General features: G+C 35.6%; 1 protein-coding gene across 2 annotated transcripts in view; it reads left to right on the top strand.

Annotated features, from left to right (window-relative positions):
* The first annotated feature begins 831 nt into the window (after positions 1 to 831).
* LOC124637018 (bumetanide-sensitive sodium-(potassium)-chloride cotransporter-like) overlaps positions 832 to 14,676 on the top strand; it is a 36,187-nt gene continuing 22,342 nt past the window's right edge. For both annotated transcript variants that reach the window (XM_047173331.1, XM_047173330.1), the window contains exons 1-3: positions 832 to 1,107; positions 12,392 to 12,530; positions 12,773 to 13,070. In XM_047173331.1, coding sequence (XP_047029287.1) covers positions 12,517 to 12,530; positions 12,773 to 13,070 — 312 coding nt within the window. In that variant the 5' untranslated portion in view covers positions 832 to 1,107; positions 12,392 to 12,516. The remainder of the gene's footprint in view (positions 1,108 to 12,391; positions 12,531 to 12,772; positions 13,071 to 14,676) is intronic.

Raw genomic sequence — 14,676 nt, 5'->3', positions numbered from 1 at the left:
GAGATTGAGTATCACATTCACACTGCCGGTGTCCTCAGGTGTCACTCCTTTTTAATGTCCGTACCATCGCAGCCGTTTCTCTTGCATTTTGTCGGCGACATCGCGTACGGACGGTACTGACATGTTTTTTGTTACGGCCCACGACACAAAAAAACGTTTACCTCCTTATACTTTGCATATTTATTTAGTTTTTGCTTTAAGACTACCCAATCTTATTGTTATAATATCACATTTAAAAAAAATTACAAAAATTACCGTTTTACCGGTTTACCGGTAAAAATATTTTTATTACCGTATTTTTACCGGTAATTTTTGTTTTACCGAAATTGCATGCCCTAATCACAATGTTTAAAATGGAGTGTAGAAAATAAAGTGCCTTTGTTCAATTTACGCATGATGCTATATGATGGTAACTGCAATGTACTGAACAATATTCGTACTTTATTGATACTCAATGTTTATTGGCTTTTATGAGCATGAGGTAGGTAGGCGGATTACCGAAAATTTGTTGAGCGTAAGATTTATGAGCAAGATAAAGCTCGGGAAGCCGCGGGTTATGTTCGTGAAGACATAGGTATGAGCATATTTTATAGTCGATTCACTTTGGTGTTCCAATGTAAATAATATTCGGTATTGACTAAGAATAAACACATACATAAACAAAGTAAGCGGCATACTCGTAAGTTCGGCGGGCTCCAGCAGCGGGCGCTGGAACTGGCAGAAATCAGGTCCTAACTAGAACGAATAATTGTAGTAGGTAATTAAAAACTGCCGTTTGTAAGGGCGCTTGAAGTTGGTGTGTTTATAAAAACTCGTAGCAGAGGCTTCGCGGGCTCTGGTCGAGCGGTGCGGTGCGACTGGGCACACGCGCCATCGCGATTTTCCGCCTCGCGAAACACAACGAACACTCGCGCTTACGTACAAAATTATTTTAGAAAAGTTTAACTAACATAAAAATATTAATGTACAATATTATTTGCATAATAATTTTATATATCTAAGTGACTATAAACTCAGTGTGCATTAGTGAATTAAACAGTGATAAATATTTAATTAAGTATTTTCTATTTTCGGAAGGACATTTTTCTTCACTGCAAACATTTTAAGGTAAGGAAAAAATAAATACAGAGTGCTCAGACTCAGTAAATCTTTTTATCAGTTTGCTTTACGATTATTTGTTATACAGTTGTAACTCAGTAACAAACACACCGGTATTGAAACAGCTGATTTGTTTCACTATTTTATTTAATGTTTACTTATTTTTTCAACTAAAAAAATACTGCCTTAGAAAAACAAACCTGTTTTGCAACTAACTGCGTCTGTAGGGGATTTCCATAGGTCACTAAATTTAAATTCAGATAATTGCTCATTGATAGAGCTCTTAACTTTTATTACAATTCATTAAAATATCAAAAGGTACCTACTACCTATATAATAAAGGATCCAAAAATCCTTAATCTATTTTTTAATTTTATAGAACAATTTAGATAACAAACATTATCAACTGGGACTGAATTCTTGTGTTATTTTTATGCCGGTAGTTCTTAAGATTCATGACACCAACAAGCCTAAACACACATTTACACAATTACAAAAGAAGATTGAAATGACAAATATTTTTTAAATAAACTATCTATAAAGCTTCCTCAATTAATTACCGACACTACAAAGACACAGAAAAAAAAATCGGTCCGTAGTTTCAGAGCGCGAATATTTTTTACGTGTTTAAACAAACAAACTCTTCGGGTTTATAATGTTAGTCTAAATAGCATTTATTTTCTGGTGAAAACAACTAAGATGGTTTTATTTCACGTCGAAAACTGTTGAATGTTATCTTCAAAGAAAATCAACACATTAAGATAAATTAAACGCTAAATGACAATATATGGGTGACATTATTACTCTGTTATATAATGGCGTAGGATTAATTAAATAAATAATTAAGAACTGACTATAAAGTATGTGTTGATGTAGACAGAGCGTAGGTAACACACTGGCTGTAGAGAAATGAAATGTACCTATAGAAAAAAAATATCCTACTATCTATGTACGACCGTAGCTATGTAATTCGATTCGTAGCCAAGGAGCGCTTTATCTGTTTTTGTTTATCTATACTAATATTATAAAGCTGAAGAGTTTGTTTGTTTGTTTGAACGCGCTAATCTCAGGAACTACTGGTCCGATTTGAAAAATTCTTTCAGTGTTAGATAGCCCATTTATCGAGGAAGGCTATAGGCTTTTATCCGGGTTCGTGCAGAGGTTTCCACGGGATGCGGGTGAAACCGCTGGCAGAAGCTAGTCAGAGTTAAAGATTTTCAGAATTAATTATAATGCTTATTCCTAAAATTATTCTTTGAATTGGCCCTCAAGAGAGGTGTTAGCTTAGGTACATTTTCCCGGCATTTTCCAAGAAAAGTAAGCAAGTTAATTTAATCCCTTAAATTCTAATCATTCCCTTCATGTCTGTTGGTAAGTGATAAGGAGTATGATAAGAAAATAAAACAATGCAACAACTACTTACAACAATAGGTACTAAAGATTATCTCACTTTACGCACTTGGCTAAATTAAAATATTTTACTGATGTATGTTTTTGTTATGACTGACTGAAAATTTTAAATTGATTATTAGAAATAGCTGGTAAGCATCCATCCATCCATGTTTTGAATCTAAGCTTGCCTACTTACCTATAAAATAATTTAATTAATTGCAGATTGGGCATTGTAATTTGTTTGAATCAGCCGTTTTTTTGAAAAATACTACATATAAGCGGTAGCTACATTCAGTCATTTTCAGGTTGATTCCTCGTAATTTTCGAATACTGTGCGGATGATGTACCTACGTAGCTATCAAAGTCAGGGTTAGTATATACGGAAAACATAACACAATCGAATGGCTGACGTCACTTTACAATCCAACTTCCCTTGATTTAACTACACGTAAGCCAAAATTGATGGGAACCAAACGCACTTTATTATAGCAGTCAGCTATGAAACCATCTGCATTTCAAACGGCAGCTGAAAACCCAATTTATTCGCGACATAATTATAACTACAATAACTTAATGTAGTAATAAACAAAGTACCAATAACACATGTTTCGTTAAGGTAAATAAAACGAAAATACCAATGCTACAAAGGTCGATAAATATACGTCAGAAGTAGTTACTGAAAATATGTAGTAAACCGTAGGCCGTGGCTACGTCGCCGCTGTGTGATTCATTGCTCTCTCATTGATCTCTTGACGTAATTAGACAAACCTTCGTATTGTTTTCCAAAGAGTGAAAAATTACGTCGTGTTCTGAAAAGGGAACTACCATGATTCATTGTCGAGAATGATTCAAAAACCAGACGGAAGGCAAATTCTGATAAATACTGATGCGAAGATCATTTATGATGATATCTATGAAATGAAACTGAAAAAATATTATAGTCTTACTTTATTATTTAGGTTTGAATAAATCAATCGTATAATGTAAATCAATTGACGCCATGATCAAAGAGAGTCGATTCCAAATAATCAGGAATTGAACGGGCAGATGATAATTGATTTTTTATTTTGTTGGTTGTCCTTAAAATAAATAAATAAATAAATAAATTTAAACATTTGTTCATTCATAAATATAATGTTCATACCATGATTATCTTTAGTCCTTATTTTCGGTTTTTATAATAGCAGCTCATCTAAATCTATTTTTATCAGAAAACTTTACTGTCTTTCTTTGACTACGAGAAAATAGTACTATCAATAGTTCTATAGTAGCATTTATACAATGAAACTTTTCCAAGAAATTCATGCAACAGGCGTCTGCCTTCTTCCTGCATTATAGCAATACGTGTGGTACCCATTATGTTGTATGGTATCTTGTCTGAGCAGCTAGGTATACCCGCTTCCAATACGAGGAGCCAACTTTGTCATAACTTTTTTTCAGTTACAGTTATAAACTATTGCAAACAATACTCTGAGATTTCCATTTTTTCTCGGGCAACCATAAATTTTTTAATCGTCATTTCAACACACACACAACTCATGAAAATTCAGCAACACGTTAGTGACCTACAAAATGCAACCGCTTACAGTCGATCGATAGCTTTGTACATACATCCAAAGATATATACATAAGTTTATATGCAACTAGCCGTTTTCCCGCAGTTTCACCCGCGTCCCGTGGGAGCTACTGCCCCCACCGGGGTAAAATATAGCCTATCTTACTCGCAACTAATATAGCTTTCTAATGGTGAAAGAATATTTAAAATCGGTCCAACAGTTTTTGAGTTTATCCATTACAACCAAACAAACAAACAAAGTTTTCCTCTTTATAATATTAGTATAGATGGATGAAGTGTCGTAGATAGGTATTATTGTCTTCATCAGACGTCCTATTACTTGATTACCCTCGAAGCGTGGCCGCACCCTGCCTACGTCATCGCTATAGCATAATGCATAATTTTGACCTTGTTTCACGTAAACTAGATAAAGTCAATTTAGAGGGTGATTTTTGAGAAGTTCAGTGGACCCTAGGTCTTGTAATGAAATTGTTTTTGGCATAGCTTAAGGTTGCTATAGGCACAGATTACTAATTACCTCGCCGCAATTAAGTGAAATACAATTACGGTGAGTTATGGAAAATTCATTACGTTGAGGATCTAAGGACCAATTTTTTAAAAGGATCAAGATTTTCGTTTATGAATGTATTGCCTACTCTATTTCTATGCACTCTATGTTTATGTATTTCGAAATAAAATGCAAATAAATGCATTTTCCCACGAAGGTTCACAACGATAATGGTCAGTACATTGTTATGCAGCAGTTTACCGTTGTATATCTGTCCTCATCAACCGCTATGAGCAAGCAGATCAACAGGTGCCATCAGTATCAAAGTTAGGTACTTACTGGTCCTATTGTGTGGTGACCGTTTTTATGTTTAAATTCAGGATAAAGCACATATTATCCTTCATTATATGGATCTAAAAAGCTTAGCCTATTTCAAACCTGCATTTAGGTTTTACCTAGATAGCAAACGCAAAAAGTTCCGTTCCAACATTTTATTCAGTAAGTAAGGCAGATAGGTAGATAGGCGTGAGTGGAGTATTTTCTCGGAAAATGATCTTTATGCCGTTTTACGGAAATGAAACCTAAATTAATCACTAAAGGAAAACTATCTATGTGACTAAGGCTATGGATAATGTTACTGCCTACCTTCTAACGAATTATTATTAACTAGCTTCTGCCCGCGACTTCGTACGCGGATCCTGTCCCTTATGCCAGCGACTATGGGGTCAGCAAAATCAAAGATCTGAATAGTCGCAATAGACGTGACCATAGGGATAAAAGTAGTGATTCTAATTAGACCGCATTTAAGTTGTGTGTGGCAAAAATATTACACGTAGGTATTATTTCGTAAAAAAACATTAAATAGATGACAAAGTCGTGGTGACTTAGTGGAATTCGTGGTGGTTTAGTGGGTAGAGAACCAATCTCTCAAGTATGAGCGTGCGTCTTTGATTCCAGGTCTGGCAAGTGCCTGCCAATGCAACTTTTCTAAGTTCGTATGTACTTTCTACGTATATTTTGGATACCAATGACCGTTATTTGGAGGGGATGTTAAACTGTAGGTTCCGACTGTCATTGAACATTCTTGGCAGTCGTTATGGGTAGTCAGAAGCCAGTAAGTCTTACCAAGGGGTAACCGGGTTGTGGAGGTCAGATAGGCAGTCGCTCCTTGTAAAACACTGGTACTCAGTTGCATCGTGACTGGAAGTCGACCCTAACATAATTGGGACAAAGGCTCTTGAGATAATAACGACAATAATAATGAGATATAGGCACCGCAAGACATCTGAGGCTGATGACGGGGAGTAGCGACCCCGCGGGGCTATATATACTGAGTTCTCCAGGGAGAGTATACTGTCCCCCATCTCCGGCCGGTCGGAGTGAACCATGACGGGGGTAGGTCTCACGCCTCTGGCTTGGCTTGGCCGTCCAGAGTGGAGTCGCTAGAGCAGGATTAGTGGCCCTGCTCGGAGGGTAGGTGCCTCATGGTAAGCACAGGGAGCGCGTAATCCGCGTTTAAAGTCCGCCGAGGTATCCTCACCCTTCAGCCGCTCATGTCCCTATTGCCCTCTTGTTGCTATTCAGTGACTGGTTACAGTAAGTGAGGTGGCGAGTCTCCACCTGCCGTTTTTACATGTACCTAATACATTGTCATCCACTAACATCCCATCAAAATAGCCCAAGTAGTTTTCCTCCATAGTTAGCAATAGTTTAGCACAGAACCGGGGATTGTCTTTTTTTTAACGACGTCCACCGGGGATTGTCCTTGGGTTCATTTCTATAGTGTATAAAGGGATAATCGTCGGTTTTGTGTCACCATTTCATTAAAGTTGTCTCAAAAGGGCTTCAGCGTGTTGGCTTCGACCCCACGTTTGCCTCCCAAAAATTTGGAACTCTGTAGTCCCGAGGTCTGGAAGAGATATACAAAATAATAATGAAGATAAAACGCAACAAAGTTAGAGAGTGGAGGCTCGTGACGCCACGTCTAGGTATGTAAAATTTGTACTAAGCAGTGACTTAACACGAAATTCAAGCGTTGTTGTATCTTCGTTATTATTTGTTTGTGAGAGAGAGAAAAGAAAAATGCGTGTCCATTATTTTAGGGTTATCTAAAAGACGGACTAATTACTTATTTTGATTCACTATACCTATTTCATAACATTCATTTCTATACATTTCAAGTGTAGTATTGCTCTTGAAGTTCCACATCAGGTGTTCCAGATCTTCGATGTTTACACGTCAATAGAGAGTGCTTATCAGATTGAACCACTTTTGCTAAAACGTCATATCTTTATAAGCTATAGTCTAGCTGGGCTCCTGGGTTTCCACATTAGGTGTTTTACATCTTCAATTTTTATAAGTCAACAGAGAGTGCTTATCAGATTGAACAACTTTTGCTAAAACGTCATACCTCTATATGCTATAGTCTAGCTGGGCCCCTGGAGTTCCACATCAGGTGTTTTAGATCTTCAATTTGTATAAGTCAATATAAAGTGCTTATCAAATTGAACAACTTTTGCTAAAACGGCATACCTGTATATGGTACAGAGAAGCTGGGCTCTTGGGGTTCCACATCAGGTGTTCCAGATCTTAAAATTTATAATCTCAGCTGAAAATGCTCATCAAATGAAACAATTTTTGCCACGGCACCATATTTGTATCTCTTATAGTTTTATTGGTCTGTTGGAGTTCTGCATCAGGTCTTCAAGTTTCGAAGATAAATTATAGCCTATATGTTGACCAGGCCTAATACTGATACAACAAAGAAAAAATCATTGAAATCCGTTCAGTAGTTCGGAAGATTAGCGTGTACAAACAAACAGACATACAGACATACAGACATACAGACATACAGACAAACAGACAGAATTTTTTTTTTGGATTTGTGCTCCATTACTGTTTCTAAACCCCACCCAATTATTATTTTTTTGATATATTCAATGTACAGACACAGTTTTTTTACAGATTTATTATATGTATAGATGGTGCAATGAATAGACACGGTGTCCTCTCCGAGAAGCCCCATATCTTTTACTGAGAAAGCAAATGATTGATGACCATTTCGAAGAACCAGCGGGTGATATTCAGGAAGAGTTAACTTTTCAATGCAGTTACGTTGGCAGATATTTTGTAATTTTTTTACCTATGGCATGTCATGGCAATTTGAACATGCATAATTTTACTGAAAAAATTATATGACCTTAATAGAGATTAAGTATGTTTAAGTTAAAGTAGAGCAGTGCACTGAAAATTCTCTACCTTCATAATTGTATGCAACAGCGATGCTATGCCACATATTTATCTTACATTTGAAAAACAAAAGAATCTAATATAATATCTACTGTAAAATATACAGACAAAAACGTGAGAATGTATATTTATTGTTATTTGAGAGTAATAAACACCCGTCTTTGTAGCATCTAACTGTTGGTAACTACATCTTGAAATATGTTATCGCTGTCTCAATGTTTATGTCCATAATAAAAAAGATAATTCAGATAGGCTACCTTCAGCAGTCGTTTTGTGATCTTTTTATGACTCAAGTGTAATTCACTTAAGATTTTTTTAATAGAGAAACTACATCCGATGATATAGCGGCCATCATAGAATACACCTGAATATTACAAGAATGAGATTTAGAAATGATTATCCAAATATGCCTGTCGAATAAACTAAATCTGTGTCTAAGACAAACATTTTAAGTGCGGTAGAGACTTTGTCTATGTCAATTTTTATCTTACTGATCCTACAAAGGTCTGGCCAACAATTGTTCCTAATACCCAGAAATAAATAAAGTCAAATATCAACTACAATCGTTTCTAAACCGAAACCATATATTTGACGCGACTACAATTTATGTAAATAGTGTCATTTTGAAAATGGTCGGTACAAAAATACATTGCCACGGCCGAGAGATAACTATTGTCAAACGATCGGTCATTATATAAACATTATTTTCATTAAGTATAGTAACATGCTTTTATATAAAACTCGTGCATATACATATACACAGCTAGTATAATATTATGTACCTGCGTATGTAAAAATTGTGCACGAGTCACATGCAACATTTATTTTTTTAATTTGAACCTGCAACAATAGCGGAGGTTACACTACAATACCATAGACTGAATTATGCGCATTCTTGTACCTAGATAGCTAGATAGGTACTGTGTTTTTTTTTAGAAAAAATATCATGTTTAATGGCGTTTGCCTCTATGGAAAAGTCTATGAAGCGCGTGTCAAAAGTTTGTAGCGTGTTAAGAAATCTATTGGTTTTCTGCCTTTTTAAAAAATCAGTTTAGAATGTTACACTAGTATTTAGGTTTGCAAAAAGTCCTGTAAACAATCAATGTTCTAAGATGGCGGAAGATGTCGTAATCTTTGGTTTGCCGCCAAAAATATCCCTTTGAGTACATGAGACGCCACTGCTTCGTGAATGTTTAAAGTTTGCCCGATCCAAGTTAGATCACTAATTTAGCCCTCGCCCTTACCTTTCACTTACTACTAAATCATTACAAATGTTAAAAAAATGTTTAAATACTATTTTTACCACTTTGATATATGAGCGTGCAAGAAAATTTGGATCTATATCTAAACAAGCCGCCTGAAAAATATAAGCTTTCTCAACTTAAAGTTTGGATTAAATACTTTGGAATACCTTTGGACCTTAAAACCTACGCAATTTAGTCAGACTGTCAGACAAAGGGGAAAGTCAACAAAGCTGGTTGGTTCTAATTGAACTTCTTACCTATATTTCGTAATGTTTAACTTTAAAACACAAAAGGGATGTGTTAAATCGCGCAATATTTACTATGGAACATAGTACGGGTGTATTTATGTATATAATTTAGCAGTAAGCTGTGATCTCTTAGAATTTACTTAAAAGACTACTGTTTCGCAATATTCTGATCTAATTGAACAAACAATGATATGTGGACACTTGACTTAGCTTTAACTTAAGTACGTAAAAGTGAGGTGTAAAACGCTCCCTTTTGGCAAACACGTGTTAGGTACTGCTAAGGTCATCTTGTACCTTGATGACGTTTCAAATTATCGAACATCCAAATATGTCTTTCTGTTTGCAATACAAGCATTTATGATAAATCGAAATAATACAAGCATTTTTTAAGTGGCTTTGTATTTCAAAGAAGTTCCGTTTGTCGATAAGTTGTAAAATATGACAGGCAGGAAAACTGCTAGCGAATAATGGCATATATATAAAATATTTTATGTATTCTTTAAATACTATGAATACAGAAGGAAAATAAGGAATAGTATCCTCAGTTATAAAAGTTAAAGGGACAGATCCGCCATTAAAAACAAACTCTGATTGGAAACTGTACGCCGACAATAAATGGACGTCCATGAACTAGGTACAATTTATGTATATATCTAGGTACTGAGTAGCTTAGAGTCTTTACTTAGACAGTCAGAAAACTGAACTTTATAATCCTTATTGCGTGTCAACATTTCCAATTATCTGCATAATTATTATTTATTCGTATCAAGAGAGTAGCTACAATATTCATTGAAAGTGCTCAATTTACATTGTCCCACATTTTATTAAAATTGCTAGTTTATACTGATATAATTTGCATAATTAACTAAGTAATTGCAAAACAAGAAGCTTGCTTAGACTTAGAGTAAAGCTAGCAGAAAGACCAGTCCGAAATTCTAAGTTACATTTCCCGAGTATTAATTATTCACATGTTAATATGCTAACTTCGATACTTATCTCAGCAAAACGTTAAAAAACACAGCTTATCCAATTATGAATGCAGTAATTTGACTTCATGAATTAACAGCACTTATCAAGCGCTTTAAGTTATTCAAAACGCGTTGGTCCTTCGAAACGTTTTCTGTCACGTGCCTCGAGGCTTTTAGTCACGTGACGCTTCTACCTCGGCCTTAGCATGTGTCTGCTGGCTGTGTTTCCCCGCAACCGGCCGAAACCGGCCAAAACTGACTACAGCCTTAGCTGGAACTTGGAACTTGTTCGCCGTGTGAAATAAAAGATGTGGAGATTCCGATGTATTAACTTTGTATGGTATTGAGTCCAGTTAAAGGGTTCAATGAGGTGTACATAATATAGTGGTTATTTTTTACACGATTTTTTACGGTAAACGGTCGTGTGTGATCCTTAAACAAACAGACCATTGCTATAATATAAAATTAGGTACTTGAATAAAAAGGTATAAAACATAATGACATCACACACACCCATGCATCACTTGACCGCATAACCGGTCGGTCAATCAATTACGATCAAGATGGAGGCACAGTTTACTAATTACTCTTATTAGGTATCGTGTTAATGAAAATATTGCACAAAATAACGTGAAAATAAGTCTTAAGGGCCAGAAATAATCATTAAAACCAGTTATCGGGAACAGAGAGATGGAATAACGGTTCATCATCCTCCGAGCCTTTTTCCCAAACTATGTTGGGGTCGGCTTCCAGTCTAACCGTATGTAGCTGACCTCCTCAATCCAGTTACCTGGGCATAACGGTTATTGTTGGAATATAGTCAAAAAGCTCGTAGTACCTATTGGCGTTATAGCCTAGTAGAGTCGTCGAAATCAATCACTTTAACCCTTAACGTAAGAAGAGGGATAAGAATAACCTGGTTTGACCGCTGTTTGTTTGTCTGTGTGACTCATCGAAATAGCTAATTTTATGTGTAGCTTTTTCTCCTCCCGAATTTTAATTGGAATGTTAGTTGGATTATAATGTCCATTATGGTAACCTCGAAGGTAGACGTTATCGCTTACAATATCGGAAGCAACGAGCACTTACATTACAATGTTACTATATCTTGACAATCATTGAAGATATTCCTTGATTGGCAGATAAGAAATACGCGTGGAATAAGGAAAGCCCTTCTGAAGTAGGGTAATCTGGTTTCAGCCAGCGATTACTAGCCCGACTAAGTTCACCAGTCATTCCTTTCCACGTAAACTGTATACCTACTTATATAAACAGATATACCTCATCATCATCCTCCGAGCCTTTTCCTAACTATGTTGGGGTCGGCTTCCAGTCTAAACCGGATGTAGCTGGGTACCAGTGCTTTACAAGGAGCGACTGCCCTATCTGACTCCCTCAATCCGGTTACCCGGGCAACCCGATACCCCTTGGTTAGACTGGTGTCAGACTTACTGGCTTCTGACTAGGTACCCGTAACGATTGCCAAAAATGTTCAATGACAGCCGGGACCTACCGTACCGTTTAATTGGGTAAATTGTTTGCGGTGGCATTGTCTTTGCAAATTTTTGGAGAATCTTTATAAATATAGTCGGAGTTTTAGCTATTGATACACAGTTAATAATGACGAGCTGTAAATAATAATTAAGAGCTGTTAATAGTTAAAATAGCACATAATCCGTACATAGAGACAGACAAATATCAACATTCAAGTGCATTCTGACCCAAGTGCACTCAAGACAAGTTTTATATGCTGTTGTTAAGCAGATCATTTTTGTTCACGATTAAAATTTAATTACTTATGTAAGTGAAATAACCACGTCATTAAGAAATGAGGCATCGTACTTGTCAACGTAATTAATTTACCGCCAATGATGGCACCATAGCATGTCGTTCGTTGGCAAAAAAGTAGATATATACCTACGCACAAACCTACGTTATGTATTATATTGAAGTGTCTTTTCACGAATAATTACGGAAGTACTCACTAGGGCCCAAAACTATTGGATACACCTACCAGGGCTTTTAAAATAATTAAGCTTATGAATTATTTTCTACTACAATAATTTATATACAAAACAAAATTACTCTAATAAGTTATTAATTATGAAATGTTTTTCTTTTTTATTCAGATATCGCGCAAAGAAAATTATGTGGTTGGGCGCAACCCCGAAGAAGTATTTCGTAACAATAAAGCTACGTGAAGTAGTTACATATAAGTGTAGCTTCCGGTAGTCCACCGACCTTACACCTCATCATGGAAGAAAACAGGTCAGAATCCTTGGAACTTTTTTTATTACATAATAAAAAATAATTGGGTATTTCTGGATGAGGAAATTTTTCTCGTTAAGTATGCAAATAATCACTGTTAATTAAAATGCATTGATTGCTAACAGACATTAAAATGATTATTGCTATAAAATATTATAAAAGTCATAAACTTTAATTATACAGTAGTCTTCCAGGATTTTTCACCTTCACAATATATGAAACCTTCTTTGTTTTGCAAGCAGGTTCACAGTTTCCTCTGTGGAGGCTGAATCGAAGAAGAATGGCATACATATGGGTGCCAACATAATCACACGACCTCTGCGCTCCTCGGCCGAGACCGTCGAGCGAGGAGTGGCCGTGGTTGCTCCTAACTCCCAACCTGATACCTGGCTACATGACGCTGGCTGGAGAAGGAAGAGGTCATTGGCCCAGCTGACAAGAGAAGCTTTACCTAGATTGGATAATTACAGAAATTCTAAGAGAGCCCTCAAAAGGCCGAGTTTGGGAGAGCTGCATGGGGATCACCTTATTACAGAAGAGGTAAGCTAATTTTGTGATCGTAAATAATATAAGTGGATAGGTACACCGTTCTAGCCAGTTTTTACTTTACCAAATCTAAACTTTGCTTAGATGTGATACCTAAGTATGTAAGTATCTGAAAATCAGCATTTCTCTACAAATTCTTTAAGTCGCAAAAATATACAATTGATCGTGAAGAAAACCATCTAATAGCACAGTATAGATTTTTTTCCGTGTTTGCATGTGTGTGATTTTGATCTAAAAAAACTTCAATTATTATTATCATACGTCTATTCTCACCAAAATTCAATGTCATCCCATACAGAACTCATCATTATTGGCCCGCTATAATCAAAGTGTCGTTTGCAAACATTAAAATTAGCATTTCGGAGTAAACCAAGGAAATACGATCACATATTATAGTACTTATCTAATGTGGAGTTTTGGCCATGCCTAATTATAAAAATGAGTTTCTAATTGGTTCTTATGCGGAAATGTTATCTGATCTCAATGACTCTTCCAGTAACTAATCAATTAAAATGTGTAACCTTTCAAATACAGCCTGTTTTTGTTTGAGTCACGATTCATCAATTTTAAGTTTTTCTAAACTTGGTATCTTATCCATGCCATTTAAGACCATCATATTAATAGCCTACATAATAACTAAGTACATACAGAGGAGCTCTCCCTCATGTATTTTGATGGAAAGTAATTGCTTTTAAACGTATACCAACATGTATGTACTTCAGTATACACATACATATGTTTAATGTCTTTGAACTATTCCTTCAAGGAACTTGTCGGCTCTTGTGATTAATGACAGATTACGACAGTCCGGTTAATTTGTTACTTTTTAATGCATTATTGCTATGGCCATAATAATACCTACACACAGGTTCTATTATAACAATAAACATAATGATCCCTTTCTTTGAGTACACTACTACAATATTTTACGAGCACGATTAGGTATAATTATGTCATGAAGATAGCATTTTAATGAAACGTGTAGTTGCTAACTGGTTAGTCGGTAAACCAATCATTTGTAATATCAAATGGCCACCTTTATGTTACAGTATATAGCTTAGAATTACCGGTCATTTAACCTTACGACTGAGTTATAAAATAAATTAGGTATGTGAGTTAATCAATTATGAGTGAGGATTTATGTGCAATTAACTGTAAACTGTTTTTAATTTGCGATTTTCTTTTATCAGTAAAACTCTTGCCATACGGAACATAAGCAGATGATTTTGATTCATATTTTTTACCAATGCGACTTAAAAACTTCCATTGAACAATCGTCATCGAATCGGTCTTGCAAAATCAAGGTCCATCATAACATAATTTATATTCTTCTGCTTTAAACAGAGGTTTATATGTTTATACAATCTGCCAATAAATAAATTACATAAGTTTATTTAGCTCAGCCCTGCCTTAAATCAACAACATTTTACACGAGTTGTAGTTTAACACGTGCCTAATTTGGTTATTTTCATTTATGGAACTATTTATTCCAATCCTAACTAATTAGGAAGTAATTAGGTGACATTTGCTTCATATTTTGGTAATAATAATACAATGATTGTAAATTAAAAGAGCAGAGATGAAGCGTCAATTAGTACGA

Source organism: Helicoverpa zea, chromosome 15 (genome assembly GCF_022581195.2).
Source record: "Helicoverpa zea isolate HzStark_Cry1AcR chromosome 15, ilHelZeax1.1, whole genome shotgun sequence".
NCBI lineage: Eukaryota > Metazoa > Arthropoda > Insecta > Lepidoptera > Noctuidae > Helicoverpa > Helicoverpa zea.
This window is presented reverse-complemented; position numbering and strand designations above follow the sequence as displayed.